We start from the raw sequence: 26,876 nt of genomic DNA, 5'->3' as shown, positions 1-26,876 counted from the left end.
AAATTCGACAGCATCAAGTGTTCGCAGCGAGGCCAGTCACGTTGGCGTTGCACAGAGGCGCCGTGGTAGTCATGTACGCTCGTTAAGAGGCGAAAACGCTGGCATTCGACTATTTGACATGCGCCTGCGCCACCGTAGCAGGTAGTATGGAAGTGTCATGCGGCTAAAGTACCGCTTCCTGCATATGTGTTTTGAGCCAGTCTTGATGTGACCCGAGGCTCCGCCGCTGTTCAATGCACGGCACGTCTCGGGTGAACAAATCGAACGAACACAGTGTCAGATTGGGGATCCGGATAGCACGTACTGGCTGACGGCGTAATGGAGGACCTGCACGAAGGGTGTTGAGAAGGCGGTAGTCCCCTGACTGTTATCCGGGGATCGACGAAGCTATTGTAATTTAGTACATCGCGATAAACGGTTCCGATCCCTACGAGCTTCCTGTAATGACCCTTAAGCGCCCTGGGAAACCCCGTGGAGACAATTGTCCGGGGAACGGGCATTGTGCGTCGCTCGGGCAAGGGACGATATGTCCGGGGGGGGGCATGGCGCGCAGTCGACGTGGCTGACCGTGCGACGGAACAATACGACGGTGGGTATGTGGGACGGCGGCATGTACTATCCGACAGCAGTGTAGATCAAGAGCGGAAAGTGCGTGGAAGGGGAGACATGATTGGGATAGGGATCCACCGCACAGGCGGACGGGCGGCTGTGTGGGCAGGATTCAGGACGAGTATGGTGATCTGTGCTACCGGGCCACGGGCAGTCATGGGGGCCATGCACAGTACGTGCGAAGGTGATGCAGGGACGGCGACAGGGATCCACGAGAGCTGCAGATGACAGACCGGGGCAGAGGGTGGGATCTGAGAGTCGGACCGGTGGGACAGCAGACGACGGCCATGAGGGAAAACTGTGAGGAAGAGAGTACGGCCGACACGGGGACGGTGGCGACGGAGATTATCGATACATACCAGGGCCCGCGGCGGGTGGACGGGGGAGAGCAAGTTGTGCAGGCAGGGTGCGAGTGATGCGGGGCGCATGGTAAACACATGTGCGCGGTTACGCAAGAAGACACATGTCGATCGTCCGACAACGGAGATATGCGCACAGAGTCCTGATGAAGACGCTCTCAGGCTCCGAGTCGCAGGCCAGATTGCTTGTAGGTCCGGGAGACGGTCTGTGGCACGATGGGGCGATTGGGAGAAGCTGTTGTGATCCTATCTAATGCTATCGAACTCTGCCAACGACATCTCGCAAATGCGTCCGAATCGCATTCACAGGCCGCCGACGTGGACCCTGCGGCGCTACGACGCTCACAGGACGCTCCCAGTTCCCAAGTTCCCAGGAAGAGCCACTCGTCGTCGTTTCTTGCCCGCTTTCTCCGATATAGGCACCCGATTGGCCACGCTCTCGTCCGTCGTCAGGCCCGCACGGAGATAGCACGGACACTCCTGTCGGACGGTGTCGTTCGGTGTGTGCCGAAGGGCCGGTGAGCCATGGAGATACTCAAAAGTTTATAATTTCGTTCCCGACATTCCGACCTGCTCGACACTGCCATTCTCAGGTCCGTCAGGGTCCGCTTGGGGTCCGCGAAACAACGAACGGAAATGCCTTCTGGCCGGCAGACCTGATTCAGATGACTGCCCACTCCACCGGTTCGGGACGATGAGCGGTCTCCCTGGCACGGTCGATGTGGCAATCCCCCATGCGTATGCTGTGTTCCGGCCCTGCATAGTTTGACCGGAGGCATCCCCGCCTGACATCACGGGAGCAACGTTGTCAGGCAAGGTGTACCGATGCCATCGTTGCGGCATCATTGGCGCCGCAGGGTGGTCAAACACCTCACGGATATTCTGTGCGCCTTCGGCGAGTCGATAACATCTTATCTACCTTCATTTTGCCCTCACTGACATACTTCCGCTGCTTCCTGTTTAGTTCCCCCTGCCGCCACCTCGGTGTCTCTCTGAGCACGAGGCTCTGTCTATATTGGCTGTGCCAATACAAATAACCTTGTGTGCATGGAGGTCTTCGCATTGTGCTTGACGTCTCTATGACCACCGCGCTGCTCTCTTCTTCTCCACAACTCTACGCTATTTGAGCTTCCTGCTCTCAGTGCTTCCATCGCCTCTTCCAATGGACCCAGACAAGTCTCCCCCTCTTCCCTCGGACCGTCCGGCTCCGCAGCGGAGGATGGCTTCCCCCCCAGAACGTATCCCTCTGGCTTCTGCCGTTCCTGGATCCAGTCAGCCGTCTAGCCGTTCACAGACGACACTGCCTCCTATCCACCAGTTGCATCCGGGGCTCGCGCATACCGCCATGCAACCTCCCTCACCTCAAACGAACCTTTCATACATGCAGGGCGCAACCTACCCATTGGCATCTACAAGCAGTCTAGGTGCGTTGTTCGCATCGCAAAGTCCCGCGCCGCCTCATCCGCGTGATCTTTGGTCTTGATATTAGGAGTCCGTCCTGCGCCGGAAGACTCTGACCAGGAGGGGGGTCGAGGTCGTCCTGAGAAGCAGAAGCGGCGTCGACAAGCTCTCAGTTGCACTGGTGCGCTAGGTCGACGTTTCGTGCAGCGATCATCTGCTGACACAAGGCATAACCTGCTCGCCTCGTTATCGCGTACTAATCTATGTGCGCTATGCTCTGCACGGCACGATCGGATTTCAAAGAATGCAAACGGCGAAAGATCAAGTGCGATAGGTTCGGGATTGTTTCAGCTATGTTCGCAGAGTTTGTACTAGGTGTTAACACGACCTTGTCCATATAGGGCCAATCCATGCGGACCTTGTGTCCGGAGAGGGGAACAGTCGAAATGTCAGTGGCATATCATTGAGCCAATGTACGTCTGGGCGTTACTTCCAGCACGCTAAGACTGATACAACGTCATGGTCGTCAGGGAGAAGTATGTCACCCGAGCCGAATTCGATGAGCTCAAGGCGCGAGTTCAGGAGCTAGAGGCCGTCTTGCGCGGGGGGCCCTCCACGCCATCGTCCTCCGCGCCAATCCCGCGCAGGACTAGTATCTCCGCTATGATGCCGATGACCTCGGGACCAACACCAGAGCCCGTTCAAGGCACCGCGATCACGCCGTATCAGGCATACGGTGCCTCAGGCGCTGTCTCGTCCTATCCGCTCCGCCCAGCTTCGCCTCGGTCGCCTGTGCGAGGAGGCGAGCCTGCACCCTACCACCGCACACTAAACACAGGAGCAACTCGAAGCCCCCCAGTTGCATATCGGGGACCTCCACCGATTCCGAGTGGCAGTGGCACCGCCGCACGCGCCGGACCTAGTGTGCCGCCACCGCCTGCGCCCACCTCACCGTACGTCCCTAGTGCTTCGTCGCCTCGTTCACCACCCAAGCCTGTGTCCCCGAACCTAAGCACGCTACGCGCGTCAGTCCCGAGGCGACAGTCCATATCCTTAGCGGATCTCACCACTCCTTACAATACTGAGCCTAAGCCGCCAAAAAATTACAGCGCGCAGACGATAGCGCTGCCGGGCCTTCGTCTGCGCCCATCTCCGCCCCTAGGCCCGGACCCCCGCCCTACCACCATCGTCGATACCCGCCGACGGGTGCAGGTATAGAACCCGTTCCCCCTGCGCGGCCGCCCTCCGCCCATACATTACCATTCCCTCATGCACATTCTTCTCGTCCTCACTCCCATTCCCAGCCTCACCAGTCCGAGCCTCAGTCCTCACGTTCTCTCACGAGCGCTTCGTCTCCGAACATACCCCGGTTACCCGGTCCATCCGCGTCGTCTAGCTCATCTCCAGGTCGCTCGTCTCGTAGTAAGGAACACCCTGAAGATCGTTTCGCTGCGCCTCCACACGACTCCGCGTGAGAACCGTGGAGGCCATAGTCATTTTCTGTATACTTGGCGCGTCGTGCGACGCGTCTCGTCCCTCATCTGCCTTCCCCATGTCGTCCGTTGTTTCACACCTTCTGCCATTGGGTGCTCAGGATTCAGACACCCTGCGCAATTATTGTACGGTCCTACTCTCAGGGTACGTTAGTCGATATTTATCATGAGCCCGAATGCCGAAGCCGAAGCGAATTGTACAGTATCGTGTGTAGACTCAACGCGTACCGCAGCAATATGCCACTGACCAACTGTATCCGCTACGTGTACCTCATCCACCATGTGTATCATATGACTTTCACAAGTGTATGTACGTCTGTGCGCAATAATCATCTCGTTTCGCAAGCATCTACACCTAGCCTTTCGCTCGTCCGATCTCCCATTTTTCGTATTGCTCGCACACAGTCACCTGTTTCCACAACCCAGATCAATTAGGGATGGGGCATATGCATATATTGAGATTGGAATAGACAAGCATAGCGTTTCGTAAGGCGTGATATATTTCGGGAGGGGCATTGATTCGGGGACATGACGATGGCCACTACAAGGACTGACATGATGGGCATACGTAGGAAAAGGCACAGGAGATCGATCGGGGTGAACGGGCGCAGCGGCTTGGAGTTGAGGTAAGAAAGCTCCTACCAGCATCAATCATCACTCCGGTCATGAGGCACCGGGCGGGAGGCTATCCAGCACCTTAATGACGAGTATCCAAACTCCAGCTATCCGGAAGAATGGGACGGGCGGTTCGATGTTCTGCGCTATCGAGCGCCACGACACGTCCGCAGCGGCCTATCGGCGCCGAGGTACGCGCGCGTCGGAAACGCGGGGGGCAGATCCAAGATGCGACGCTGCAGCCCGCAGATGGACAGGAAAGGCGGCCAAATACCGTTCGACCCGTGAACGCAAACCATAGGCGGTGGCTGACCGGGCGACGCTTCTGGTGACGGACTAGAAGACGGTAACGCCGCTCTGCGTGCCGGTGTACTGCGACTTCATGTCATCTAGATCGGTGCCGTCGTCCTGAGACTTGTAATCGTACTGCGACAAGCTGCCCAGATCTGAAGCGCCAGTAGTTGACGAGAAGGATGAGCGACGTTGCAATCTATCAGATTGCGAATACGTCATCCCTCCAGGGCGATCGGATGCGCCGACCGCACTGCCCACGACGCTTGAAGCGTCAGTTCCTGCGGGGCCAGCATCTTGAGAGATGATAGAACTCGCGTAGCTCCCATACGTGCTGCGTTTCACGCCATTCTGGCGTTGTGCTCCCGGCCCGAACGGACCGGTAGCGGCAAACATTGGAAGCCCCGAAGAGTACGTTGCCTGAGAGCGGAGTGACTGCACGTCGGAAGGAATGTAGCTCATTGCATCGTGGGTCCGGTAGAAACTCGCATCGAAGCGGCTGGGAGTCCCGGATCTCCGCCCTTAATTGGGTCATTGTCAGTTGACGTCAGCGATACCCATGTAATTGGGACGCTAACGTACCATCACCCATCATACCACCATTGCCGAGATAATCCCTTGCGCTCGTCTCATGGCGGCGGAATTGATCCATGGCCTTGCCTAGGGTACGCCGCGGCTTGCTGAACTGTATCATGCTCGGCTGAAGGTTGTTAAGCGGCCCTTCGACGAGACAGTTCTTCTCCTTGTAGTGCGTCAATAGGTAATGCCAAAGCGGGTGCTATCGTGTGAACGGCAATGAGTACGGCATGGCAACGCTCGGACTTAACGCAGACAAGTTCTCACCTTGGATAGAACCTTCGGATTTCCCAGAATCACCACGCCGTACTTCGCGCGCGTGAGTGCGACGTTGAGGCGCCGTGGGTCGTTCAAGAAACCGATTCCCTGATGCTCGTTGCTCCGCACGCAGCTCAGGATGATGTAGTCCTTCTCTCGACCTTGGAACGCGTCAACGCTCGCAACTTCTATCTCCTTGTATAGGTCCTTCTTCAGCGATCCGTTGAACTGCATGTAGTTCACGATGTATGATCGCTGGCCTTCGTACGGCGTGATGACACCGATCTGGCTGGGGACAACACCCGACTTGAAGAACTTGGTCACAATCTTCTCGACATTAGACGCCTCGGTTCTGGTGATAGACGTCAGAATAGCAGGCGAGTACGTAAGAGCAAAATTAAAACGCGCCTGTTCAGGAAGGACGTTCCGCTAGATGAGATCTCCTCCTGACCCAGGTTCTGATAGAAGAACATGGGGGTGTCGGGCACGGGCCACGGGAAGTCAACGTTCTTCCTGAGCCGCTCGGGGGCAGTAACGCCATTCTGAAGAGTGCCTTCGTAGAACATGTTCGAAGGGAACTCCGACAGGCACGGGTGCATGCGGTACTGCACTTGTAAACGTATGGGACGGTTTCCAAGGACGACGAGTCGTTCGAACAGCGACTGCGTCAAGCCCGCGCGTGCCGCCTTCTTATTCATGATGACGGGTCCGAGTTGCTGATCAAATGATGCAGTCAATCGCATGTCTTGTAATGCTCTTATTCAATCTAGCGCAAACGCACCTGATGATCTCCAACAAGAACTACCTGCTTGCAACCGAGTACAAGAGGGATCATGCATTCTACATTGGGGTCGTGGCGGTTAGCCGGCTTAAAAGTGACAGGGGAAGAAGTTTAGCATACCCGGCTCGGCCGCTTGCGTAGCCTCATCGATGAGAACGGTCCTGAACTTCAGTTTGCTGAGGCGTGGGTCCCCAGCACCGACGCAAGTGCAGCAGATAACATCAGCGGCGCCGAGTATCTCCTTTTCACACTGGCGGATAAGCGCCTTGTACTTCCGCTCATCGTTCGAGCTCAGCTCGCCCTGCTCATTCTTGAGCTGGATGAGCTTCTGCAGCTCAACGTGGGTCGTATTGTTTGCAACTTGCTGGTGAAGAGTGAGGAAGGACACGGAAGAGTCCAGTGCCTCGCGGGACTTGGCGCTGAGTCGCACGACCTTCAACCCCGTGGCGTGGATCTTCTCGGTCAGCTGGTCGACGGCGACATTGGACGGCGCGCAGACGAGGACTTGTCCGGGATTCATCTTCGCCAGGTGGTAGACGATAGAAGCGGAAGTTACCGTTTTTCCCGTCCCCGGCGGGCCCTGGATGAGACTGAGAGGCTTCTGGAGGACGCTCTTAACGGCATACATCTGCGAATGGTTAAGTTCGGGCAGGCCAGGGGCTGAGAACCGTTTAGGCATCTGAGTGCGGAGAACCTGCGGCTCGAGCTCGTGTCCGAGAAGTTTGTGATACTACGAAGACGCGTGTGAGTGCCATTTGGCCATTGAGGCAATTAGGATAATGTGGGCGCTCACGATGTACCCGCTGACACTCTTTTCGTCGACGGCGAACGTCTTCATTGCCAGCTGCATCCTGTCAAAGCTTGTGGATTTCCACACGAAATCCGCGGTATACCCATGCGTGATCTCCGTCGGGACGCCTTCCGACCGCCTTAACTCCAGCCCAATCTCGTCCGATACATCTAGCGCGCATATAATGAGTAGATTTCGGGCATGCGACGTAATACAACACATACTGTTCGGAATCTTGATGACGTGCCCGTCACCCTCCCAAGGTTTATGCAGACCTCCGTTGTACTTGAGCCGGAGCTCGTCGCCGACCGCAAGTCGGACTTCGCCGCTCTCAAGCTTGGGCAAGCAGAACCAGGCAACGCGCTTCTGGTTGAGACCGAGATCCCAGCGAATGGTGATATCGGTCTGGGTCAGCGATTCCTTTAACCGCTTGTCATAGTCAGCTTCAATCTTCACGAGCGGCCCGAAGATGTTCTGATACTGGTAAGCGTCTTCATAGTGCGTGATGACAGGCTGGGGTTCGTCGTCTACACCGGGCTTCTCGAGATCGTCAAGAGTGGCATTAGCATTTTCGCGCCACAAATCTTCAAGCCTATTGATTTGCTGGAAGGAAATCTGGCGGGATCTGAGCTGTTCTTGTTCGCTCGGGGGCTTTACCAGCCAGGAAAGGAACGAGCGGTCGTCGATGAGAGGAGCCCAAAGCGCCGGGTTCCAGGAGATGTCTTTGGAAACTGCGGCACAGGGTTGGCTGCGGTAAGGCGCATGAGAGAAGCAACTTTAATGGAAGCAATTAGGAACACGCACCGACACAGAAGGACGACGACGGTGTCACTCTTGGCAGGAATGAACCCAAGCATGAACACATTCTTGCTACCGCAGTTGTAGCACTCGGGGATAGTCTCCCCGAGCGGGCTTTCGCTGTGGAGAATAACCTCCTTGTGCTTCGCGCGCACGAGGTGGTTCACGATGTGAGATGCGGAAGTGTTGCCCCTGGAATTGCAGAACCACTTGGAGCAAATAAGACACTTGACTACTGAGGCGGGCGAGTGGATGCCGCAGTAGCTACGGCAAATTAGACGCGAAATACCGGACCCGGGACCATACTTGACTCACCTGCATGCATGCGGCGGCAAATCTACCTGTCCTTCGTCCTTGAGGTCATCCAAGACCGCGTCAAAGTCCTCATCTATAGCATTTCGACTTGGAGTCTTGTTGTGGACAGCGTGCGAGTGCCCGTTGGGGGAGGACGTGAATGAGCGATCATCCGTAATCGAGAGGCTTTCCAAATCGACCGGAACGCGGCTTGCGTTAGTTGTATTTGCGGTATAGACGGAAGAGGTGTCGTCCACTACACTCATGCCACCGTAAGACGATGCAGAGTCATATTGAAAGTTTTCGAAGGTATCCATAGCGGTAAGAGCGAGAGAGAGAAGTGGTGCAGAGAGAAGCAAGAGGCGAGTGCCGCACTTCCGGAACGAGCTCCTTGCTAAGCTTGTCAAGCCTGCAGCCCGTGGCTTCCACGTGGTTATCTCCTCACGTGCACTCACTCGATTTCAGATGGGCGCTTATCGTCTCAAGCTTGCATCTGAGCACTCCGAGGAGCTGCATCGACCATGGCAAATCTGCGAAGCAACGGGCGATTGCCAGAGCCCGAGGTTATTGCAAACGTATGGAATCTTCTTTGAAACCCATGGCCTGGTTCTCACCCAACAATTGTCAGTTCTTGGACGGGAACTCGTATTCGAAGGGCAAGCTGGAGGAGGCATTCCGCACGCTGCGGCTCGACAAGCCTTATCCCAAGCCCGTCAAGGCCGCCCCGGCATCGCACAGGGCTGAGGACATCGATTTGATCGTGAGTGCAAGGTAGACGGATGCCAAATGACTACTATATTCATCGGCGCTGCAGGTTCAGGAATTCGAGGTCACACGGGCACAAGCCGAGAAGGTCCTGACGGAAGTAAATGGCAATATCGGGGAGGCATTACAACGTCTGCTAGCAATATGACGCCTTGCGAAGACGAACGGGATGTAGATCATAAACGAGCCCTGTACTACGGACAAAACCCTACTCCTTGAAACTCATGTTATGCAGCACGTTGAGAAGCCTCTGCGCGGGGATGTTGTGGTCTTGGGGCGTGAAGTCTACCTGCTTTGGACGTGGTTGCGAGGTCATGCTGACAGAGTGGTCGCGCTGCTTCTTTTCGAGGTATGCGACGTACTCCCTCGTGCCAGGAGGGTGTGGGTTCGTTCCCGACTTGTACGGGACAGTGGGGCCATCGATGCGGACGCTGGTCCGTAGACTCGCACCCTCCAATCCTTCGGGCCTGGCACCTACGACTTCGGGTGTGGAGTCTAGAGTTGCGCCAGTGAAACGGAGCGTGATGATTTGGTTGCCCTCCTCGCCCTTCGACCCAACAGTTAACCTGGAAGTCATGCCTGCGGAGGCGACGGCATAGAACTGTGCCTGACGGTCCGTTCCGGGGTCTCCAAGGATGCGTCCCACATGAGGCTTGGTAGTGTTGAAGGTCTGCACATCGGGAGCATGCGAGTAGGAGAGCCCGGCGTAGCGATGTGGCTGTTGCTCGATGTAGCGAGGATGTTTCTTGTGGTACTCCTGATATGCGTGGCTCTCGAGGAATTCCCGGAAGTCATCGCCGCCACGGAGTGAGTGCTGAAACAGCGTCTTACTGCTGATAGGATGGTTCTTGTACTTCTTCCGGAGGAAGTTGTGGAACGCAGGGCGCAACGACCTGAGGTGCTCGAGGTACTGCTCGAACTCCTTCTCCGACATCGCATCAAGATTCGGCACGGCGTAGCTCTTCTTCACCAGCTCTTCCTCCTCTTCCTCTGCCAGCTCCTCGTATAGCCCGTCCTCCTTCTGGGTCTCGACCGTCTCCTGATGCACGAACTCGGAGTCCGCCAGGAAGCTGACCTCGGCACCCAGCGTACCCACTTTCTGCTCCCACTTCGTCAGGTTCTCCAACTTCGGCCTGACCCCAACCTCGTCCCACATCCTAATCCACCTGTTCTCCTGCTCCGCTGATCTCCAGACCGTCTGCTGCTCGCGCGAGTCCACAGCTTGGACAGTGATGTGAGCATTCCTCCTCCGTAGCGCGAGGGGCCGCTTCAGCCCAAAGTTGCCACGCGCAGCATGGCCGTCAAAGGCCGTGTAGACCTGACCAATGTGGGGGTCGTAGGATGCGAATTTTGATCGTCGAAGGAGGGCAGCAAACTGAGACGGCGGAGGGGTGGCCATGTAGACTGGCTCTGACGAGGAAGGATGGGCGCCAACAGCAACCTGTGTAGCGGACTTTACAGAAAACATCGCCGCTTCGGCTGATGCCGGGGCGTGTATAAAGAAGCTCATGTGTGAGTGCCTGCCAACCAAAACCATCGACGTCAAATTGCTGTCCTTTCCTTGCTTGCCCTCACAGGCGTTGCTTCTCGTGGGTTGGACGGTCCAGACAAGCGTTGCAGAGCAAGCTGGATGTCTCAAAAACAATCTTCGCTGATTGCTTCTCCCTCTGGTTGAGAGGCGAGGACGCAGGATCACCTGGGGATCATCTACATTTTACGGTGGCACTATGCTACGCATTGTATGGAAGCAGAGTCCGGGCAATATATCCTTGTGAGTCCTCTATCTGCTGGCGATGAACGGAGGGAACCTGTGACGAAAAACCTGGTAAAACAACGCACCCACCCGTGCAACCTCTCGCGCGACTGCAGGCGCTCATCATGGCGAGAGCTGTTCGAGGGTCTGCGACCGTCGTGGGATTGGTTGCATGTCGTTGGGCTTGCCCAATGTTCATCTTCACAATGTGTGGGGTGTGTATGAAGAGGTAAAGGCGAGGCTGAGGTTCCCTCCGTTCGTTACGATGGCTGAAAACGTCCCCATTCTGACTGCTTCATCGTAGGTCGCAGACAGCTGGGAAAATTTACCTGCTTCTTCCCGAAGGTTGTAAGCTGCAGCGTGAGGCTGCCTGCGAGTATAAGTACGTGTAGGAGTTGTCCTGTAAGCACATAGGATAGGCATGTATCAGAATTCGAGTAGCACGATGACTCCAGAGGAATCTGTTCCGCGCAATGTGATTGATATTGATGCGTACGAGCGGATGCCGGCAAATTTGATGCGGGCAAGGGGCTTCGGGCGCTTGAGGCTGAGCCGAAGCGCCTGGGGTCGTCGCAATACGGGCGATGCGAGCATGCGTCGCTTCTCCCAGTGGTTCGCTTCCTCCCCATCGTCCACGACGACGACGAGCTCCACGCGCAGTCAGTCTGCTCTTGACGCTGCTAGCTGTCCGGCATAGCTGGCCAGCTGCCCCTCTCTTCCTGCCGTGATCACTCGCAGACTTGCGCCCGGCCCTCTTGGTTAGTGTATGGCCGAACATCCGGTACTTCCGCGCACAGTATCTAGCATCGGCATGTCCGCCCCGCCCTCTCCAGACATCTACCACAGGGCGTATCCAACCCTTCGCGCAAGCACCGCTTCCTTCGTCTCGCTCGACGATGGTGCACCCGGCTCGAGACCCCCGTCTTCCCGTTCAAGTCCTCGGCTGACACCCATACTCCCCGCTGTCGACACTACCGAGCTGCCGACGATCAACTCGCCCTCGAGTGCGGCGGCGGCGAAACCTTTGGAAGCAGGGAGTGGTCCGACTGTCTGTGGTATGCCATTGAAATACGTGTCGTAAGTCGTACTCTTGTGCTTCCGTCATAGGACTTTACGAGTGTTAATCACCGGCGGTCAATTTCAACAGATTGGTCACGCTCGCTGTCCAGAATGCAGCCCTGTCAATCGTCATGCACTACTCACGAGTGTCAATGCCCGCTGCGCAGTCATATTCGCCTGCGACTGCCGTGCTCCTGAACGAGATATTGAAGGGTTCCATATCCTTCGTCATCGCGTTCCTCCGGGTTGTGTATGCTTCGGACGCATCCGGACTAGGTCCCGCAGGTTGGTTCTTCGCCTTCCGGCGTGTGTGCCACGAGATCTTCAGCCCGGACTGCTGGAAGCTCTCCATCCCCGCACTCCTCTACGTCGTTCAGAACACGCTCCAGTTCGTGGCGATCAGCAACCTGCCGGTCGCGACGTTTCAGGTGACATACCAGATGAAAATCCTCACCACAGCCGCTTTCTCCGTTGCGCTCCTCCGGAAAAGGCTGTCGTCCTCAAAATGGATCTCACTCTTCCTTCTGGCTATTGGCGTTGGCATCGTCCAGCTCCAGACCCTCGCTACCCGAGCAGTCCCCGCCAACACCCCAGTCGGCAGCGCACACGACTCAGCCCCTCTGCACATCCACATAATGAGCCCCCTGAAGGGCTTCGGCGCAGTGACGGCGGCGTGCTTCACGTCTGGACTTGCCGGTGTTTACTTCGAAATGGTACTCAAAAATTCGAAGGCGGACCTCTGGGTTCGTAACGTGCAGTTATCATTATTTTCGCTTCCCCCCGCCATCTTCCCCATCTTCTTCGAGACGCATCACCCAGCTCACGGCGGTATCCTGGCCAATCTGCTCAGGCATTTCGGTGGATGGGCGTGGGCTACGGTCACCATTCAGGTCTTCGGTGGTCTCATCACGGCCATTGTCATCAAGTATTCGGACAACATCCTGAAGGGATTCGCCACGAGTTTGTCAATCGTGCTATCTTTCCTCGCGTCTGTCGTGCTCTTCGGCTTCCACATCACCCCCACGTTCGTCACTGGTTCGACTGTAGTGCTGGTCGCGACGTGGATGTACAACCAGCCCCCGGGGAAGGAGCTCGTTTCCATTACGAGCGTCATACCTGCAAAGACTGGGACGTCCTCGTTCCCCGGTACGCCCGTTACGCGCGATGCGCCTATCCTCGGACAGTTCCCGACGGAGAAGAAGAGAACGTCGCCTTTCGGCAGCCCACGGGTATTCGCAAGTGCACTCGGACTAGGTGAAAAGCCTGAAAGCGGCTCTGAACGCTTCGGCGAAACGCTGGACACCACACGGTACCTGAATGCGCCATACGGCTCCCCCTTCCCCTCGCGGACGCCCTCTCCGATCCCCACTCCGCCTTATCCTCCTCCCGCCAATCCTTCCTCTAGTTTCGGTTCGCAGAATAGCGGACGGTGGCAATAATACGTCTATTGTATACGAACAGCCTAGCTCATGCACTAGCTCACGAGTACGCACACGATACCCCCAACTGCGAATGCCATCCCCCTCTGCAACTGCAAAGACTTTTGCAACACGTAGACACCGCCTTTCGTCATGAATCTAGCACACACCGTTGTCCAGGTCACGTACGGAGCGCCCCTATATCGTATGGATGGCACGAGCACTAGACTAGTTACGATAGTTGGTCTTCTGTATAATGTTTTGCGCCGCTTTTGCTTGCTTGTCTGCCCAGTTTGCGAGATACCAGCATGTCGTACCCAGTACACGCCTGCCAAGTCATGACCGTCCGTTCTGTTTCATACTTCATATCATACCCCAGTCCACGATCAACCACCCAGCTTGTTATGTTATCGTTGGTCTCGCACATTCACATTCACGTTGTCCGTAGCACGAGCGCTTCTCTCCTTCCTCCCAAACTCGCATTGATACTTGCCGCCGGCCACGTACCACTCCACTTACCAGCGACGAGCTCGTCACTATGTCCGTAGACCTCGAATGGAATAGACTCGACTCGTCACTGGCTTCGACTCTGGCAGATCTTATCAACAGGCAACTCGCAACCACTCCCCGGCCGTCGTTCATTGGGCCCATCGAGGTCACGTCCTTCGACTTCGGCTCGAACGCGCCGGACATAGAGCTCGTCGACCTGCGCGACATCTACCGAGATTTCCTAGAGGATGACGAAGAGGAAGAGGACGGCACCCACGGCGCTCCCGTGAAGGTGACAGAGTTCCCGGACGACGATGGGTTCGAGTGGGTCTCCCGCAAGGCCGCGCGCGGCAAAGGTGTGGGGGAGGACGGCCCCGCATACCATCTCCTTCCACCGCATGTACGCTATGGGATGGGCCCCGGGATGGGGGGCATGGGCATGGGTATGGACATGTTGCACTCAACACCGTTCTTGCGCTCCCCGAGGGACATCTGGAGCCCCGCATTCACAAGCCTGGCCGACCTGAGGCCATCATACCCCTCCCCTTCATTATACCTCTCTGCTATGTCTGCCGTATCTAATGCACCACCTCAATCAATTTCTGCGAGTCGTACACCACCCATGCTTGAAAGAGGTATCTCCAGAGGCGAGCTCGAATCCCCATCCCCGTCCCCGTCTCCTCCCTCCGAGCCGTCCCCTCCGAAGCCGCCACAGCACCCCAACATCCAATCCCACCTCCACATCACCTGGCAGTCAAATCTCCGTATCACGCTAACCACCTCTCTGCTCATCAACTACCCGTCTCCGATGTTCATGTCCCTCCCAATCAAGCTGTCCGTCACAGGCCTTATCTTCAACGGCGAAGTCGTCGTCGCGTACGAGGGTGAGCGCAAACGCGTGCACCTCTGCATCGTCGACGAGCTCGATCCGTACGGGCCCCTAGGCAGCGACCGTCCGAAGCGCGACACGCCGTCCTCAGGCACTCCGGTCGAAGCGGAGGACGAGGCGCCCGCGTCTGCCGGGGCAGGTGGGGGCACCAGGGCGGGCAAGCCGTTGCCCATCGGCCAACGACTGCTCCCGTCGATTTACATCGAGAGCGAGATTGGGCAGGCAGACAAGCATGTTCTGAAGAATGTCACACGTGTAGAGCGGTTCATCCAAGACGTGATCCGCAAGACGATCGAGGAGGAGCTCGTCTTCCCCAACTTCCAGACGTTCGTTCTCGGGGACCAAGAGCCCGAGGATGAGCCCTGACCGGTGAAATGATGAAGTGTTCGGGTGGAAACCGGGTTGCGCAGACTAATCATACGGATACACCATGATTGCGAAAGAATTGCTACAATACATGTACTATTACAAGTGTGTGTAACGGACTCACGGTCTGCTATGGACTACAACAACGATTTGCTCATGTATGGGCCATCGAGCTCGTATCCCAGCCGACGATAGTAGTCTCGCGTGCCAACACCTGACAAAGTTCCGTCAGTCCCCAAGGTTAAGATTGGGCGCGGGGGTACATACCCGAGATGACAGCTAGCTTCACACTGCCATGCTCTTCACGGGCTATCCTTTCCGCCTCCTCCATCAGCAGCGTGCCGAAGCCCTGTGTCCCAACATAGGTCAGCATCACCTTGTCCATGACCTACGAAAATAGAATTTGCCCTGAAGAATCTTGTGTCTAACGCACCTGATGCTGGAACTTTGTTGGATCGCGCCCGTGCACAGGGACAGCAGTACCATACACATGCAGCTCTCGAACGATACTGCACCCGCCCTCCTCCTGCCGCACCAGCTCCGGCCGGAATGTACCCTCGTCAGAACACTTCCGCAGCCGAAGAAGCCCGATGAGGATATCTCGCTCCGGATCCTCGTAGGACAGGAATGTCTCCCAACCCCCGTTGGCAGTATAGTCCCGACGGAGCAACTCCACGGATTCCGGACGGACCTTGTGGTGAATCTCGTGGATCTGTAGCACGAGTTGCAGAGTGTGCGGGTGGATGCGATGAGGCGATGGACGATGACCACGATTTACCAAGATTGGTAATGATGTGGACGAACGACCGCAGTTAATGCGGCGTATGATAATGGTGTCATGAATGGGGAAAACCGGCATGCGTATCGAATTCATCACGTCACCCAAAAGTTAGCGACTGCAAGACGTTTGCGGGGAGTCACTGAGAAAGGACGTACACCGACTTCCCGGAAGCGCACATCACGGCATTCCGCCCCGAAGTCCTTCATGCGGTTCAACGCCAGTTCTCGGAGGTTCCCAGAATTCTCGCAGCCGCTGGTGACGAGCGGAAGCGGAATGTCTCTGCGATCGGTGTCAGTAGACGAAGTCTATCAATGGCCAGTGTGGCCACGGCTTCTAACCCACCTCTGCACTCGATACACGCGTGTCCACGGAGGCACTAGCGCTAGAATCCGCGCGACGACGTCAACGAGGACGTTAGGCGTGTAATTCTTGTATCTCCCAGTGCGCCACAATTCGTAAAGCCCTGTGCCGCGGATTACAAGGGTCGGATAGATTTTGAGTCCGTCGCTTCTGAATGCAGGGTTCTCGAAGTACTCCTTGAATTGCTCCAAGTCACGCTCGACACCGACGTTGGGCAGATCGGGCATCATGTGGGCAACGACCTTGAAGCCTGCGTCCTTGGCCAGGTGGAATGACTCTGTGACCGCACGGACGGTGTGGCCGCGGTTCGTATCACGTGCGACGTCCTCGTACACCGACTGCACACCAATCTCAAGACGAGTGCACCCGTACCGCAACATCTGACTGCGGCGGGTATGAGTCCGACTGTTATCGATGGAACGTTAACGTATGCGAGCTACGTTACCTGAGGTGAGGCCGCAGGCAGTAGTCGGGACGTGTCTCTATCGTGATGCCGATCGCCTTCGACTTGCTTAATTCCGAGTAGCTGAGAAGAGAGTTTAATGAACGGCTCTGCCAGGATAAGGAGCCGGCGGCACTGACCGAACAGCCTCGTCTACATCCAATCCGGTAAATCCGGATAACGCGTTGTGCAGTTGCGCAATGAAGGCGTTCCTGTAGTCTTCTGGCATGCTCATGAACGTGCCTCCCATGATGATGAATTCAACCTGACAAGTGGCTGAGTGACAGCAATTTATGCTGTGAAGATTACGACAAACCTTGTCCACATTGTGCCCAAGGCTTTTGAGCTGCTCTACGCGGCCTCGTGTCTGTTCATACGGGTCATACCGCGCTCGGATAGCACGCATACTCGTAGGCTCGTATCCAGTATAGCTTTGCGTGCTGTAATCGAAGTCCGAGTCGGGTCCTCCTGGACAGTATCTGCAGGGTCATCAGCGGCCTCTCCGGCAAAAGACGAAGGTCCACCGTACACGCAGATGTTGCCAGTCATGGCGATGTGCGGACACCGATGGGGCTTGCACATAACAGCTACCACTGCGATCTTTCGCATCTGTGAGCATGCTCATTCGCAGAAGCCTTGATCGACGTACTCCACTCGCTGTCCTGATAGGACGAGCTCTGAGCTTCGGCAACAAGGCCTTCTTGTAGTCGTCCGGTATCGCACTGATGATGTCCACCAGCCTTGGAACACCGCCGAATCCATACTTCTTGCTCATTTTCGCGCGGAGTTCGTTCAGTGAGACAGTTTGATTTGCATCGTGCGCCTTGATGAGCTCAGCTGCGATGCCAGAGGTAACTCGCAGCAGCGTTTCAGCCTGCGAGGGGCCTATGTGCCGATGAACAGGCAATTAGCGGAGATGTAAACGAAGTACCACACCTTCTGTCCTCGTCCTTTGCACCATACTCTTCCTGATTGTCCCGTATGTGATGTAACTTCAAATAATAAGGCGGTACCAAGCGCGTTCGGGATTCTCTGATTGGTTCTTTGTTTGGGACAAGCAGAATGAGCCGCGAGGCAGATGAGGGTCGGTGCAAAGAGCTGCAGCCACGGGATCCGCGCCGGCGGGAGAGCGCTGCCGCCTACGGAGCGCGAGCGCGGATTTGGCGAACAGACGTCCAACTCACCCGTTCCCATGTACAGCGACACCGACCATTAGTCCACGACCACCCTACGATCTCTGGAGTCATCCTCGCGACACAAAGCTACTTGTTGCATGCGCACATAGACAACGAGCCTCGCTGATGCTTGTCAATGCCCCCGCCTACTGTCGTCGACCCATGGTTTTCCTCGCGCCGCTTCGGAGTTGTCATAGACGCAGGCTCGTCAGGGTCGCGCCTGCAAATATATAGCTGGAAGGATGCGCGCACCGTCCGCCAAGAGCAAGGTCCAGATGCGCTACGAACTTTGCCCCAGGTTGGGAAGGGGACGGAGAACGGAGAGGAATGGTCTCTGAAAGTCGAGCCAGGTACGTGAGAGCAGAAGCCTGCGTCCCGCGTAGTAGGCCTAAGAAGCATGCCCATAAAACTAGGTCTTTCGTCGTTCGCGGACGATGTAGATGGTATAGGGGCGTACCTCGCGCCGTTACTTGAACATGCAAGGACACACATTCCCCCGTCTCTGCAACCTGACACCCCGCTGTTCCTTCTGGCTACGGCAGGAATGCGTCTTCTCACTCCCGGAAAGCAGGCGCAGGTTCTCACTTCCACGTGCCAGTTCCTCAAGTACCACTCCAACTTCAAGATTGATGATCCCTCACCGAATGGACCGTGCGGCTCTAGTGTTCGTATCATCACGGGCGAGGAGGAGGGGTTGTTCGGATGGATAGCCGTCAACTACTTGATGGACGGATTCAACGGTTCGGATGACACTCGTTTGACTTATGGTTTCCTGGACATGGGTGGGGCCTCCACGCAGATCGCATTCGAACCGAGCAAAGAGGAGCAGGAGCGGGCGAAAAATCTCCTAGACGTTAGGCTACGTCTCCTTGACGGTAACGAAATCCACCACAAAGTGTTCGTCACCACATGGCTAGGCTATGGTACGAACCAGGCGCGGGAGCGCTATGTTGGGCGACTCATCAATGAGTACGAGGCCAGCCGGGCACTTTCTACCGACTCAGAGGAGCACATCGACGACCCTTGTCTCCCGAAGGACCTCGTCGTCTCGAACACACCTGTGCAGCCGGACTCTGCATCCGCACATGCCAAAAACACTCACAAGTTCGTCGGGACGGGGTCCTGGGAGCAGTGCCTAGAGAAAACGCTCCCTCTACTGAACAAAGACGCCCCCTGTCCGGATTCTCATTGCCTGTTCAATGGCGTGTCCGTGCCGGTCATAGACTTCAAGGCGTCACGCTTCATTGGCGTTTCTGAGTACTGGTACTCGACGGAGCAGAGCTTCGGGCTTGGTGGGGCCTACGACTTCGTACAGTACGAGCGCGCGGCGTCCGAATTCTGTGCTCAGGATTGGACCCGCATCCTCGGGGAACACGAGGAGGCGCGGAAGAATGGACAAGGACGTCTCGGCGGCGATGGTGAGGTCGAGGAAGGTGGAGTCATCGTCGACACAGGCAAGTGGGGGCTAGACGTGGAGATCCCGCGGCTGCAGATGCAATGCTTCAAGGCAGCATGGATCGTGAACGTCCTGCATGAGGGAATTGGGGTGCCCCGCATTGTCGACGTAGGAGGGAATGTCACCACCGGTGGAGAGGAGGTCACAGCTCAGGCACAAACGAAAGGTCTCGGTCGACCGTCTTTCCAATCGATGGACAGTGTCGGCGACATCGCGATCAGCTGGACGCTGGGCAAGATGGTCCTTGAAGCCAGCAGAGAAGTCCCTGCGGCGTCTGCAGGGGCCAAACCCATCGTAGATCCCCTCGACGATATTCCCGACATTTCGACATCGCCTGTCCAACCAATTCGACCTCCGTTCTTGGATTTCGACGCGATCGAGGACAGCATATCCCACCACTTGCCGCCTTCCCTGACTCGACACCAGCTCGGTTTCTCCCCTGTCGCATTCGTCTTCTATCTGTCCATCTGCGCGCTCTTCAGCGCAGCCTTATACCGCCTGCGCCACCGCATACGAAGCACCGTCCGACGCTTCGTGAATAAGCGTGACCGCTCGTACCTCGCGGAGGGTTACATGATGGAAGAAGGCCTGTCACTCACGGGCGGCCCGCCGCCCTCGCCCTCGCGGTCAGCGTCAGGTTCCCGATTATCCCTGAGCAACATCATCCAGCCTATCCAACGTTTAGCCTCCAAAACAGGGTTCCGCTCATCGCGCCCATCCCCGCTCAGCATCAGCAGGGAACCGTCCCTACGATCTGGACAGTATTCCCCCGTCCGGGTCTCACCCCTGCGGTCGTTCTCTTTCCCTATCGCCCAGGCACATAGCAGCCTTGCTCCGCACGATGAGCCTAACGGCACGGCCACCGCATTTATCCCGAGCTCACCGCGCCTTCCGGACGGGAGTTTCATGTCGAACGGCAGCGTGTCGTCACTCCAGTCGCGATCCCGGAATTCCTCCAACGTCAACCTCACGTCACTCGCACCTCGGCAGGCCGCGTCACGGACGATGAGCAGTGGTCATCATGTACTCTCAGCGTCTTATCATGACGAGTAACTCGTATACCTTCCCCATTGTCTCGAATACCGATCATATCTTATTGCGACGGACTAGGTCATGTTATCAACATGTAGCGTATGGCGTATGTGCTAATTATCGGTTGATCTTTCGTGGTCCCCACGTAACAATATATAGCATTGCCCTCACCCCCGTCATTCGATGGGCTCACCGCGTGCCTGCATGTATTCGCTTCCGTTTCGGCCGAAGTGCAGCCCTTAGTCGACAACATATCCGTGCACCACCATCTCACAAATGAAGCCACTTCATCGTCCCTTGCTCAGCGAACTTCCCACCGTAAATTACCCACGTCCATATACGCCCTCGTTGCTGTCGCACGGGTCGAATATAACGCTTCCCGCCTATTATAAGTTCAGGGCTGCCTAGGCGACAGGCAGCAAAGCAACCGTATGATCCCACTCACTTGCACCGTTGCGTTCATCTTCATCTCACTTGCACGATTTACGATCTAGATGGACAAGAAACAGAAAACAACGCTGACACAGAACAGAACTCAATCGTGTTCCCCGTCGCGGTCAGCATCCTTCGGGGAAACGCAACCACACGGAGTGCTATTGACGCTGTCAGAATGTGTCAAGGCCTCTCCCAGTGGCGTCGCATGAGCATATGCTCACGAAGCTCCAGGCGGGTTCTATCCCATGTCGAGCGCGAGGTTCTGTGAGAACGGTCCCCATCGCAGATCTCAACTTCACACACCGCGCATGTCTGCGCGCGAATGCGGCTGCTACTCGCACCGCGGGGCTTCCCAGACTACGAGGAAAAACTCGCTTTGTGGCGTGTGCAGATTCCCCGGTCGAGCACGGTCTGTGTTTCCGGCGTTTCCAGAGAGGACGCAGGGAGACACCGAACAGTGCTTCCCACTCAGAGCGCATGGCGAGATGATGAAGCGGAGGCCGCTGGGGGTCGGCGGCCCAATCTCAGTGACTACCCTATGCCGTATACGTACCAACGTACGCTGCTCATAGATGCAAAGAGTATCAGTATCAGGCTGCGCAGACCCATGTCGTAACGTGTGCGCTGATCGAGGTGCACGCTGAGAGATTTTGTTTTGAGTCGGATACTGTCACCTTACTTCTCGCCTTCTTGCGGCGGAACAACCGCCCTCCCACTTACAACGCCCGGTGGACACGGCCTGGCTTGACGGAGTCGAACATCACGACAGTATGGCGATTGCATTGGGATCGAGCCGTTGACGCGCTTGCGCATGCGGACGAGTCGATATGAAGTTCATCACAAGCGGATAGAGGGGCTTTCCAAGAAGTTCCAGGGTCCCGAACATTCAAGTCCGTCCTGGATAAGCATTCATGTAGGTTTCGGCAGATAGTACCGTCACTGCACCGCGGCACAAGTGCGACCGCCGTACACGCATTCCGTAAGCGATTCGTATATATTTGTGCGAGCTGTGGGTATCCCTGTCCGCATTGGTTCTTGTGTAGATAGATAGAGAGATAGCAACAAGGTTCGTAGAGCTCCGTAAACCTTTCTTCAGGCCAAACGAGTGAGTACGGCATGAAGGGATACAGTTCGAGACTCACATTCAAAGTTCAAGCAAAAGCAAGTCATTCAAACTCCTCTTCGAGTTCGCCCCGGGCGGATTGTGCCGACGGCAACACTCCCGTCCCTCTTCGAGCTGGGTTTTGCCGGTGGGAGCATCGTCTTCTCTACTGCCTGTCGCAACCGTAGGATGTCGTGCACCCAATTCGTCTTGTCGCCCTCCTCCGTGGCTCTGGCGTGTAAGCGTTCTTCCTCTTGAGGCTCGAGGAGCCCCAACACCTTGCGTTGCCCCGTGCGCCACAGAAGCAGCTGGAGGATCGCCTCTTGCAGCAGGATGTTGTTGCAGTACTGCGCAGCGTCATCGTCGCACGGAGCAATGTTATGGTGCAGGGTCGCAGGAACAACAGAAAGGCAAGGACCCCAGTCAGCTAGCCGAACGTTTCCAGATAATCTGGAGCTAATCTGACCGTTATTTTCTCCACAGCATCTAGGTCGTGGAACGTCCTGCGTGCAGTCAATAGCGGCGGCGAAGGGGGACGCGCAGCCGCGACTGAATCATCAACCGGAGCCGCTCGCTTGTCGTTGGCTTCCTGGCCGTCTTCTGGAACCGGGACGATTGCTGCCGGGTCTGTGTCTTGGATCTGCGCAGACGGGGGCATGGGTGCATCCTACGCATGTGCGTGTGCGTACGTTGAGAACCCATGCAGAACATACGGCCCGGTGGGCAAGAGATAGCACGTACTTCGGTTGAGCTCCGGTGCTCTGCCATAGGGCTGACAATTACGGCGGTGCCATTTTCAGGAACTGGTGCTGCGAGCTGCGTATCACATCGTTTAATGGCAGCCGTCTAGAAAGACTGCGGAGAGGTCTTGAAACCCCCACAAACCTCATGATCCGGAACGTCTTGCCGGCCAGACGCAGACATAACCTTCTCGTCCTGCATGCAGGGTGCCTCAGCGTCTGGATTCTGACCATCTCGCAACACAATACATAATAATACGCACGTCCGTGTCGTTTTCCGTCGGAGCAAAAGACGACGGAGGTGCCTCAGGTTCCGAAGGAGGAAGCGGCTGAGCGGGTAGATCATGTACACAATTAGGAGTTTTGTCGAGCCATCACCGGAAAATATAGCGGTCACCTCGGTGTCATCACAGGACAGCTCTGATGTCGGCGTGAGCACGCTGTCAGCGTCATCGTCGCCGCCCTACGAGAACCACGGCCGTTAGATCAGTACATACACAGTCCACCAAAGACCGCCCAAGCGCAGCGGCCGCCGTTTTGGAGGAACAGAAAGGATAGCGCTCACCTCGCCATCGGCAGCGGCCAATTTTCCGGTAGCACGTTCCTCCCTGGCACGAGGCAGAGGAGGAGGGAACAGCCTGTCGCGCGGATACTCGACTTGCAGCCCCATCTCCCTCCGCTTCTCCATTCGCCACGCCCACGAGCGCACCAAGAACGCGACCTCCTCCTTCTCCATCGCCGTCAAGCTCCCCCGCGGCGGCACCGCGTCGAGCACCTTCCTCCGCGCCCCGCCCCCGCGCATGAACCCCTCGTTGCGTGCCTTCGCGGGGCCGTAGGCGTCGTCGAGCACCGCGGCGAGCACGGGCTTGACGTACTCGAACTGCTCGGCCACGCTCAGCTCGGTCTCGAACGCGATCGGGCCGGGGGCGGGCAAGGCGGGGAGCGGGCTGGGCGCGCGGAGCGTCGCCTCGTCCTCTGGCGCGAAGGGGCGCGTGAAGTCTTCGGCGGCCGCGGTGGCGTGTTCCAGGGCGTCGTTGTCCGCGTCGAGCCCGTAGTGCCCTGTCGAGTCGCCCATCTGCAATTTGTAATATAATATGAAAATGTGTCAGATCGGACAGAGAGCCTATATGCGTGACGTTGATGGCGGGACAAGCTCGAGGGAACGTACATTGCACGTCGCGAAATCGTCGTCGGTCGTCGTGCAGAACAGGTCGGGCTCGATCTGCTTCACGATGCCGTCGAAGAACACGACTTTGTACTTCGGCTTCTGCGACGGCCTCGTCGGCCGCACGTACGCGAGGATCTTCGCCGGCCAATACTGCCTCTTTGTCCTCGACTCCCGCGCCAGGATGAGCTCCCCGGGGATCTCGAGCAGCGGGTTCGGCGACGGCGCCCGCCACTGTCGCTCAGCCTTAGAGTCCAGATCGACGCCGAAGGCCAGGCCCAGGCCGAAGCCCTCGCCGGTGTCCATGTCGGAGTCGGAAGCTTTGGCCTTGCCCTTGCCTTTCGGGTCGGCGTGCGCTTTCCCCTTTCCCCTCGTGCCGTTCGTGCGACGCGAGGAGCCAGAGGCGTAGCGGGAAGAGCCGGGTGCAACCTCGTCGTCATTACCTTCGTAGACGCTGATCATAGCATTGCGAGCCTCTCGCCACGCGATGTCGAGGTCGAATTTCCGCTTCTTGCGCGGAGAAGACTGCACTTTCTTCCGTCGTGAAGGGCGGTAGTCGTTCTCGTCGAACCGGATGTGACCATCGAGCTCTATAGAGCGAACGTTGTAGGCCGACGGGCTAGGAATGTCGAGCTGGTGGGGACCTGGAGGGTCGCCGAACAGCGACACACGCATGAGCGGTTTAGGTAAAACGACCTGGAGATAGCAACGTGGTTATCATAAGCTTCGAAGCATATACATGGCCAGTCTGTAAGAACCTTCGCCGGCCACCACATCGTGTCCTCCTTGGAAGTAGCATCCGCAAGATGTCCTTCCAGATCAAGGCTGACCCAGACGAGGCTCCCCACGTCGGTCGCGTCCATGTCGTCCTCCGATTCCGAAGACCCGGAATCCAAAGCGAATATGTCGTCGAGCGACTTGGACTGTTTCAGCGGCTGGGGCTGGAATTCTGGCACCGTGGCAGGCTGCATCTGGGATTGAACACGCAAGAACTGTCGAGCCAGTCGGGGGGCCAGCGTGATTGTAGGAGGAAGTTGCAAAGGTTTCGAGGGGACCTCGGGCGAAGAGACAGGAGTGAGGTCGCTGAAATCACCAGAGCCACTGGACGACGTGTGCGACATGGGCCTCTTCTTTGGTCCTTTGCCCGTCGATGATTGTGCTTTGTCTCCATTGACGTGTGCGCCCCGGTCCTCGGAGCCTGTCGCCGTGTTACGACGAGGGATGTCTACCACGAGCTTGAGCTCGAGCTCGTCCTCGACAATGATAACCTCTGGATCGGACTTCCCAACAGACTCGTTCTCGATAGAGGATATATGAGAGCCAGACCTTGTCCGTGCGTGCTTCTGACCGCTTGCGCCACGTCCGCGCCAGCCACCGCGCCCACGGCCGACGTTGGTCGCCCGAGGTCTGTTCGGAGACGACTCGACAAGAGACAGGCTCCGCGAGTGCGCACGAGACGACCCAGCGTGGGCATTGGTCGGGGTTCGCTTGTACTTGCGCTTTCCGCCATACGTGACCTTGACCGGGCTCTTAGGAGTCGAGGGCTCCCGAAACGGACCACCACGGTCTTCCTCGTCACTGTCCAACTGTTCCGCGGCAAGCTTGGAAGCCTTCTGCGCGGCCGCGCGCCGCGGCACGATCTTGCTTGCGACCGAGTCCGATGCCAGTTGGTCTGGAGACATGTGGGTGCCGGTGTGACCCGCCCGAAGGTTTCGGAGGCAGACGAGGGAGATTGAGAGGGTTCGCCAAGCTAGCAGAACTATTCCAAGCGGTAGTAGAGATTGAAGACGGAGATAGGGTGCACAGAGTGGTTAAGAGACGGCCAGCTGGACGGCGGCGAGAGCGGGAGGAGAGAGAGCGGGAAAGTAATAGAAGAAGAAGGCCCCGAAAGAGCGTCCGCTGCGCCACCGCTTCCACTTGCAGTTTCCCGCCCAAACGCGCGCCAGAAACGCGCCTCTCTCAGCCGGACGCGCTCCGTCACGCCGTGACAGCTCCCGTCCCCCATAGCAAACAAGGTTGCATCCGAAACAGAATGCATTATACCCGTATTCCCTGTACAAACGAGTGACCAAAAACATAAACACCGTACACAACACCCGCCCTCAAACGAACAAAGCAGAAATGAGGCCCACGACTCCGAGAGAAAGCCCCGTCGACATCTCCATCCTCCCCGCCCCGTTCCCATTCCCGCTCGCGCTCACGCTCGTCTGCGACGCCCCCGCGCTCCCCGTCTTCGAAGCGCCCGACGTCGCAGCGGATCCCGCGCTGGGCGTCGAGCCAGTCGCCGCAGCCGTGTTCGACCCCGAGCTCCCCCCAGGCGCGGCCGCCGTCGGCGCGGCCGAGTTGCCCTGCACGACGAAGCCCGTCGCGGTCTCCGTCTCGATCGCCGTCGAGATGACGCCCTCCACAGAGGCGACGGCCGTGCAGACGGCGATGCCCCCGTTGATGGCGCAGTCCTCGGACAGGAACAGGCTGTCGACCGGGTCGTTCCACACGAGGTGCGCGTCGCTCGCGCCGGCGACGAGCGTAGCTGTGTGATGCGTGCGTAAGAAACGGTTCTGGACAGGCTAGAAGACGAGAAGAGCGAGGAGGGACGCACCGGAGCCGATAATCCCAGGAGCGTCCTCGTACGTCCCGCTGGTCACGCCCGGGCCGATCACCCAGGTCGTGTGGCCCGACGCGTCCGTGCCGACTTCGTCGGCGGTGATGGCTTGCGGGTCGAACCCGGGGATGTAGAGCGTCGTTTGCGCCACCGCGACTGTGGAAAATGCGCCAGACCCCATCTATCAGTGTCTTCGTCCTTGAGCTTGATAGGAGACGTACAGGACGCGCAGAGCACGAGAGCGCCGGTCGAAGCAAAGGTCCTCATCTCGACCTCTCAGTGATTTTTTGGTGAGTGTAAACGAGAGGAAGGGTTATGGTGCTGCAGCGTGCGATGCAGGCGGGGCTGTGGAAGAAAATGATCCTCCGCCTTCGCCGACTCTTGAGCAAAAAGGGAAACAAGCGTCGGGTGAACATCGCGACCGGTCCCTCGTGCTAGAAGCCAAACCGACGCATGACTCAGTCTACATGCATATGTAGATGGGCCGGCCCATCGACTCTCGCACTCGTCGATCACCGGGCTTCAAGCCCGTATGTTGGCGAACTCATCCCGACTCTCGCCATTCCTCGCCCACTATGACTG

At 57.3% G+C, this 26,876-nt stretch overlaps 8 protein-coding genes across 8 annotated transcripts; 3 read left to right on the top strand and 5 right to left on the bottom strand.

Annotated features, from left to right (window-relative positions):
- The first annotated feature begins 1,741 nt into the window (after positions 1 to 1,741).
- On the top strand, positions 1,742 to 4,137 carry DICSQDRAFT_152188 (uncharacterized protein). The gene is made up of 6 exons (XM_007361406.1): positions 1,742 to 1,863; positions 1,933 to 2,392; positions 2,458 to 2,550; positions 2,673 to 2,703; positions 2,771 to 2,842; positions 2,900 to 4,137. The coding sequence occupies exons 2-6, from the start codon at positions 2,131 to 2,133 to the stop codon at positions 3,585 to 3,587; spliced, it is 1,146 nt and encodes a 381-aa protein (XP_007361468.1). The 5' UTR covers positions 1,742 to 1,863; positions 1,933 to 2,130; the 3' UTR covers positions 3,588 to 4,137.
- A 676-nt stretch (positions 4,138 to 4,813) lies between these two features.
- Positions 4,814 to 8,531, bottom strand: DICSQDRAFT_48618 (ATP dependent helicase; the record flags this gene model as incomplete). Its single annotated transcript, XM_007361405.1, has 10 exons — positions 4,814 to 5,289; positions 5,351 to 5,546; positions 5,612 to 5,947; positions 6,007 to 6,318; positions 6,384 to 6,442; positions 6,504 to 7,113; positions 7,177 to 7,343; positions 7,398 to 7,921; positions 7,978 to 8,235; positions 8,287 to 8,531. The coding sequence occupies 10 exons, from the start codon at positions 8,529 to 8,531 to the stop codon at positions 4,814 to 4,816; spliced, it is 3,183 nt and encodes a 1,060-aa protein (XP_007361467.1).
- Positions 8,532 to 8,774: 243 nt separating this feature from the next.
- Positions 8,775 to 10,451, bottom strand: DICSQDRAFT_132337 (uncharacterized protein). The gene is made up of 3 exons (XM_007361404.1): positions 9,080 to 10,451; positions 8,894 to 9,025; positions 8,775 to 8,840 (listed from the first exon to the last, which is right to left on the bottom strand). Exon 1 carries the CDS (start codon positions 10,427 to 10,429, stop codon positions 9,239 to 9,241), a length of 1,191 nt encoding a protein of 396 aa, XP_007361466.1. The 5' UTR covers positions 10,430 to 10,451; the 3' UTR covers positions 8,775 to 8,840; positions 8,894 to 9,025; positions 9,080 to 9,238.
- A 1,389-nt stretch (positions 10,452 to 11,840) lies between these two features.
- On the top strand, positions 11,841 to 13,281 carry DICSQDRAFT_48607 (uncharacterized protein; the record flags this gene model as incomplete). The annotated part of the gene is made up of 2 exons (XM_007361403.1): positions 11,841 to 11,860; positions 11,931 to 13,281. 2 exons carry the CDS (start codon positions 11,841 to 11,843, stop codon positions 13,279 to 13,281), a joined length of 1,371 nt encoding a protein of 456 aa, XP_007361465.1.
- A 499-nt stretch (positions 13,282 to 13,780) lies between these two features.
- On the bottom strand, positions 13,781 to 17,679 carry DICSQDRAFT_98124 (histone acetyltransferase ELP3). Its single transcript, XM_007361402.1, has 11 exons — positions 17,524 to 17,679; positions 17,237 to 17,472; positions 17,117 to 17,187; positions 16,904 to 17,066; positions 16,728 to 16,852; positions 16,591 to 16,671; positions 16,128 to 16,529; positions 15,941 to 16,064; positions 15,438 to 15,716; positions 15,272 to 15,353; positions 13,781 to 15,218 (listed from the first exon to the last, which is right to left on the bottom strand). Exons 1-11 carry the CDS (start codon positions 17,546 to 17,548, stop codon positions 15,142 to 15,144), a joined length of 1,665 nt encoding a protein of 554 aa, XP_007361464.1. The 5' UTR covers positions 17,549 to 17,679; the 3' UTR covers positions 13,781 to 15,141.
- Positions 17,680 to 17,793: 114 nt separating this feature from the next.
- Positions 17,794 to 20,416, top strand: DICSQDRAFT_78440 (uncharacterized protein). The gene is made up of 2 exons (XM_007361401.1): positions 17,794 to 18,112; positions 18,176 to 20,416. Exons 1-2 carry the CDS (start codon positions 17,899 to 17,901, stop codon positions 20,269 to 20,271), a joined length of 2,310 nt encoding a protein of 769 aa, XP_007361463.1. The 5' UTR covers positions 17,794 to 17,898; the 3' UTR covers positions 20,272 to 20,416.
- A 1,132-nt stretch (positions 20,417 to 21,548) lies between these two features.
- DICSQDRAFT_152183 (uncharacterized protein) lies at positions 21,549 to 25,536 on the bottom strand. The gene is made up of 10 exons (XM_007361400.1): positions 24,451 to 25,536; positions 23,696 to 24,388; positions 23,093 to 23,602; positions 22,925 to 22,990; positions 22,791 to 22,856; positions 22,673 to 22,723; positions 22,529 to 22,603; positions 22,254 to 22,454; positions 21,828 to 22,134; positions 21,549 to 21,775 (listed from the first exon to the last, which is right to left on the bottom strand). Exons 1-9 carry the CDS (start codon positions 25,372 to 25,374, stop codon positions 21,856 to 21,858), a joined length of 2,865 nt encoding a protein of 954 aa, XP_007361462.1. The 5' UTR covers positions 25,375 to 25,536; the 3' UTR covers positions 21,549 to 21,775; positions 21,828 to 21,855.
- Positions 25,537 to 25,714: 178 nt separating this feature from the next.
- DICSQDRAFT_132331 (uncharacterized protein) lies at positions 25,715 to 26,778 on the bottom strand. The gene is made up of 3 exons (XM_007361399.1): positions 26,516 to 26,778; positions 26,292 to 26,450; positions 25,715 to 26,222 (listed from the first exon to the last, which is right to left on the bottom strand). The coding sequence occupies exons 1-3, from the start codon at positions 26,559 to 26,561 to the stop codon at positions 25,795 to 25,797; spliced, it is 633 nt and encodes a 210-aa protein (XP_007361461.1). The 5' UTR covers positions 26,562 to 26,778; the 3' UTR covers positions 25,715 to 25,794.
- Positions 26,779 to 26,876: the final 98 nt, after the last annotated feature.

This window comes from Dichomitus squalens (genome assembly GCF_000275845.1).
Source record: "Dichomitus squalens LYAD-421 SS1 unplaced genomic scaffold DICSQscaffold_2, whole genome shotgun sequence".
In the NCBI taxonomy this organism is placed as follows: Eukaryota; Fungi; Basidiomycota; class Agaricomycetes; order Polyporales; family Polyporaceae; genus Dichomitus; species Dichomitus squalens.
The sequence above is the reverse complement of the archived record's forward strand: the minus strand, read 5'-3'. Positions and strand labels throughout refer to the sequence as shown.

Bases quoted from the DNA above. Each gene is read 5' to 3' on its own strand.
- DICSQDRAFT_98124 (XM_007361402.1), bottom strand. From the start codon at position 17,548: ATGGTGCAAAGGACGAGGACAGAAG. The intron at 16,530-16,590 runs GTAACGTAGCTC...TACCCGCCGCAG, and splicing joins TGCCTGCGGCCTCACCTCAG to TCAGATGTTGCGGTACGGGT. The intron at 15,717-15,940 runs GTACGTCCTTTC...CTCGTGCTACAG, and splicing joins TGCGCTTCCGGGAAGTCGGT to ATCCACGAGATTCACCACAA.
- DICSQDRAFT_132331 (XM_007361399.1), bottom strand. From the start codon at position 26,561: ATGAGGACCTTTGCTTCGACCGGCGCTCTCGTGCTCTGCGCGTCCT. The intron at 26,451-26,515 runs GTACGTCTCCTA...CATTTTCCACAG, and splicing joins TCTCGTGCTCTGCGCGTCCT to TCGCGGTGGCGCAAACGACG. The intron at 26,223-26,291 runs GTGCGTCCCTCC...CGCATCACACAG, and splicing joins TCCTGGGATTATCGGCTCCG to CTACGCTCGTCGCCGGCGCG.
- DICSQDRAFT_152188 (XM_007361406.1), top strand. From the start codon at position 2,131: ATGGACCCAGACAAGTCTCCCCCTCTTCCCTCGGACCGTCCGGCTCCG. The intron at 2,393-2,457 runs GTGCGTTGTTCG...TCTTGATATTAG, and splicing joins GGCATCTACAAGCAGTCTAG to GAGTCCGTCCTGCGCCGGAA. The intron at 2,551-2,672 runs GTGCGCTAGGTC...CGGATTTCAAAG, and splicing joins ACAAGCTCTCAGTTGCACTG to AATGCAAACGGCGAAAGATC.
- DICSQDRAFT_152183 (XM_007361400.1), bottom strand. From the start codon at position 25,374: ATGTCTCCAGACCAACTGGCATCGGACTCGGTCGCAAGCAAGATCGTG. The intron at 23,603-23,695 runs GTACGTTCCCTC...TACAAATTGCAG, and splicing joins ACGATTTCGCGACGTGCAAT to ATGGGCGACTCGACAGGGCA. The intron at 22,857-22,924 runs GTGACCGCTATA...CTACCCGCTCAG, and splicing joins TGTCCTGTGATGACACCGAG to CCGCTTCCTCCTTCGGAACC.
- DICSQDRAFT_132337 (XM_007361404.1), bottom strand. From the start codon at position 10,429: ATGGCCACCCCTCCGCCGTCTCAGTTTGCTGCCCTCCTTCGACGATCA.
- DICSQDRAFT_78440 (XM_007361401.1), top strand. From the start codon at position 17,899: ATGCCCCCGCCTACTGTCGTCGACCCATGGTTTTCCTCGCGCCGCTTC. The intron at 18,113-18,175 runs GTACGTGAGAGC...CCATAAAACTAG, and splicing joins GTCTCTGAAAGTCGAGCCAG to GTCTTTCGTCGTTCGCGGAC.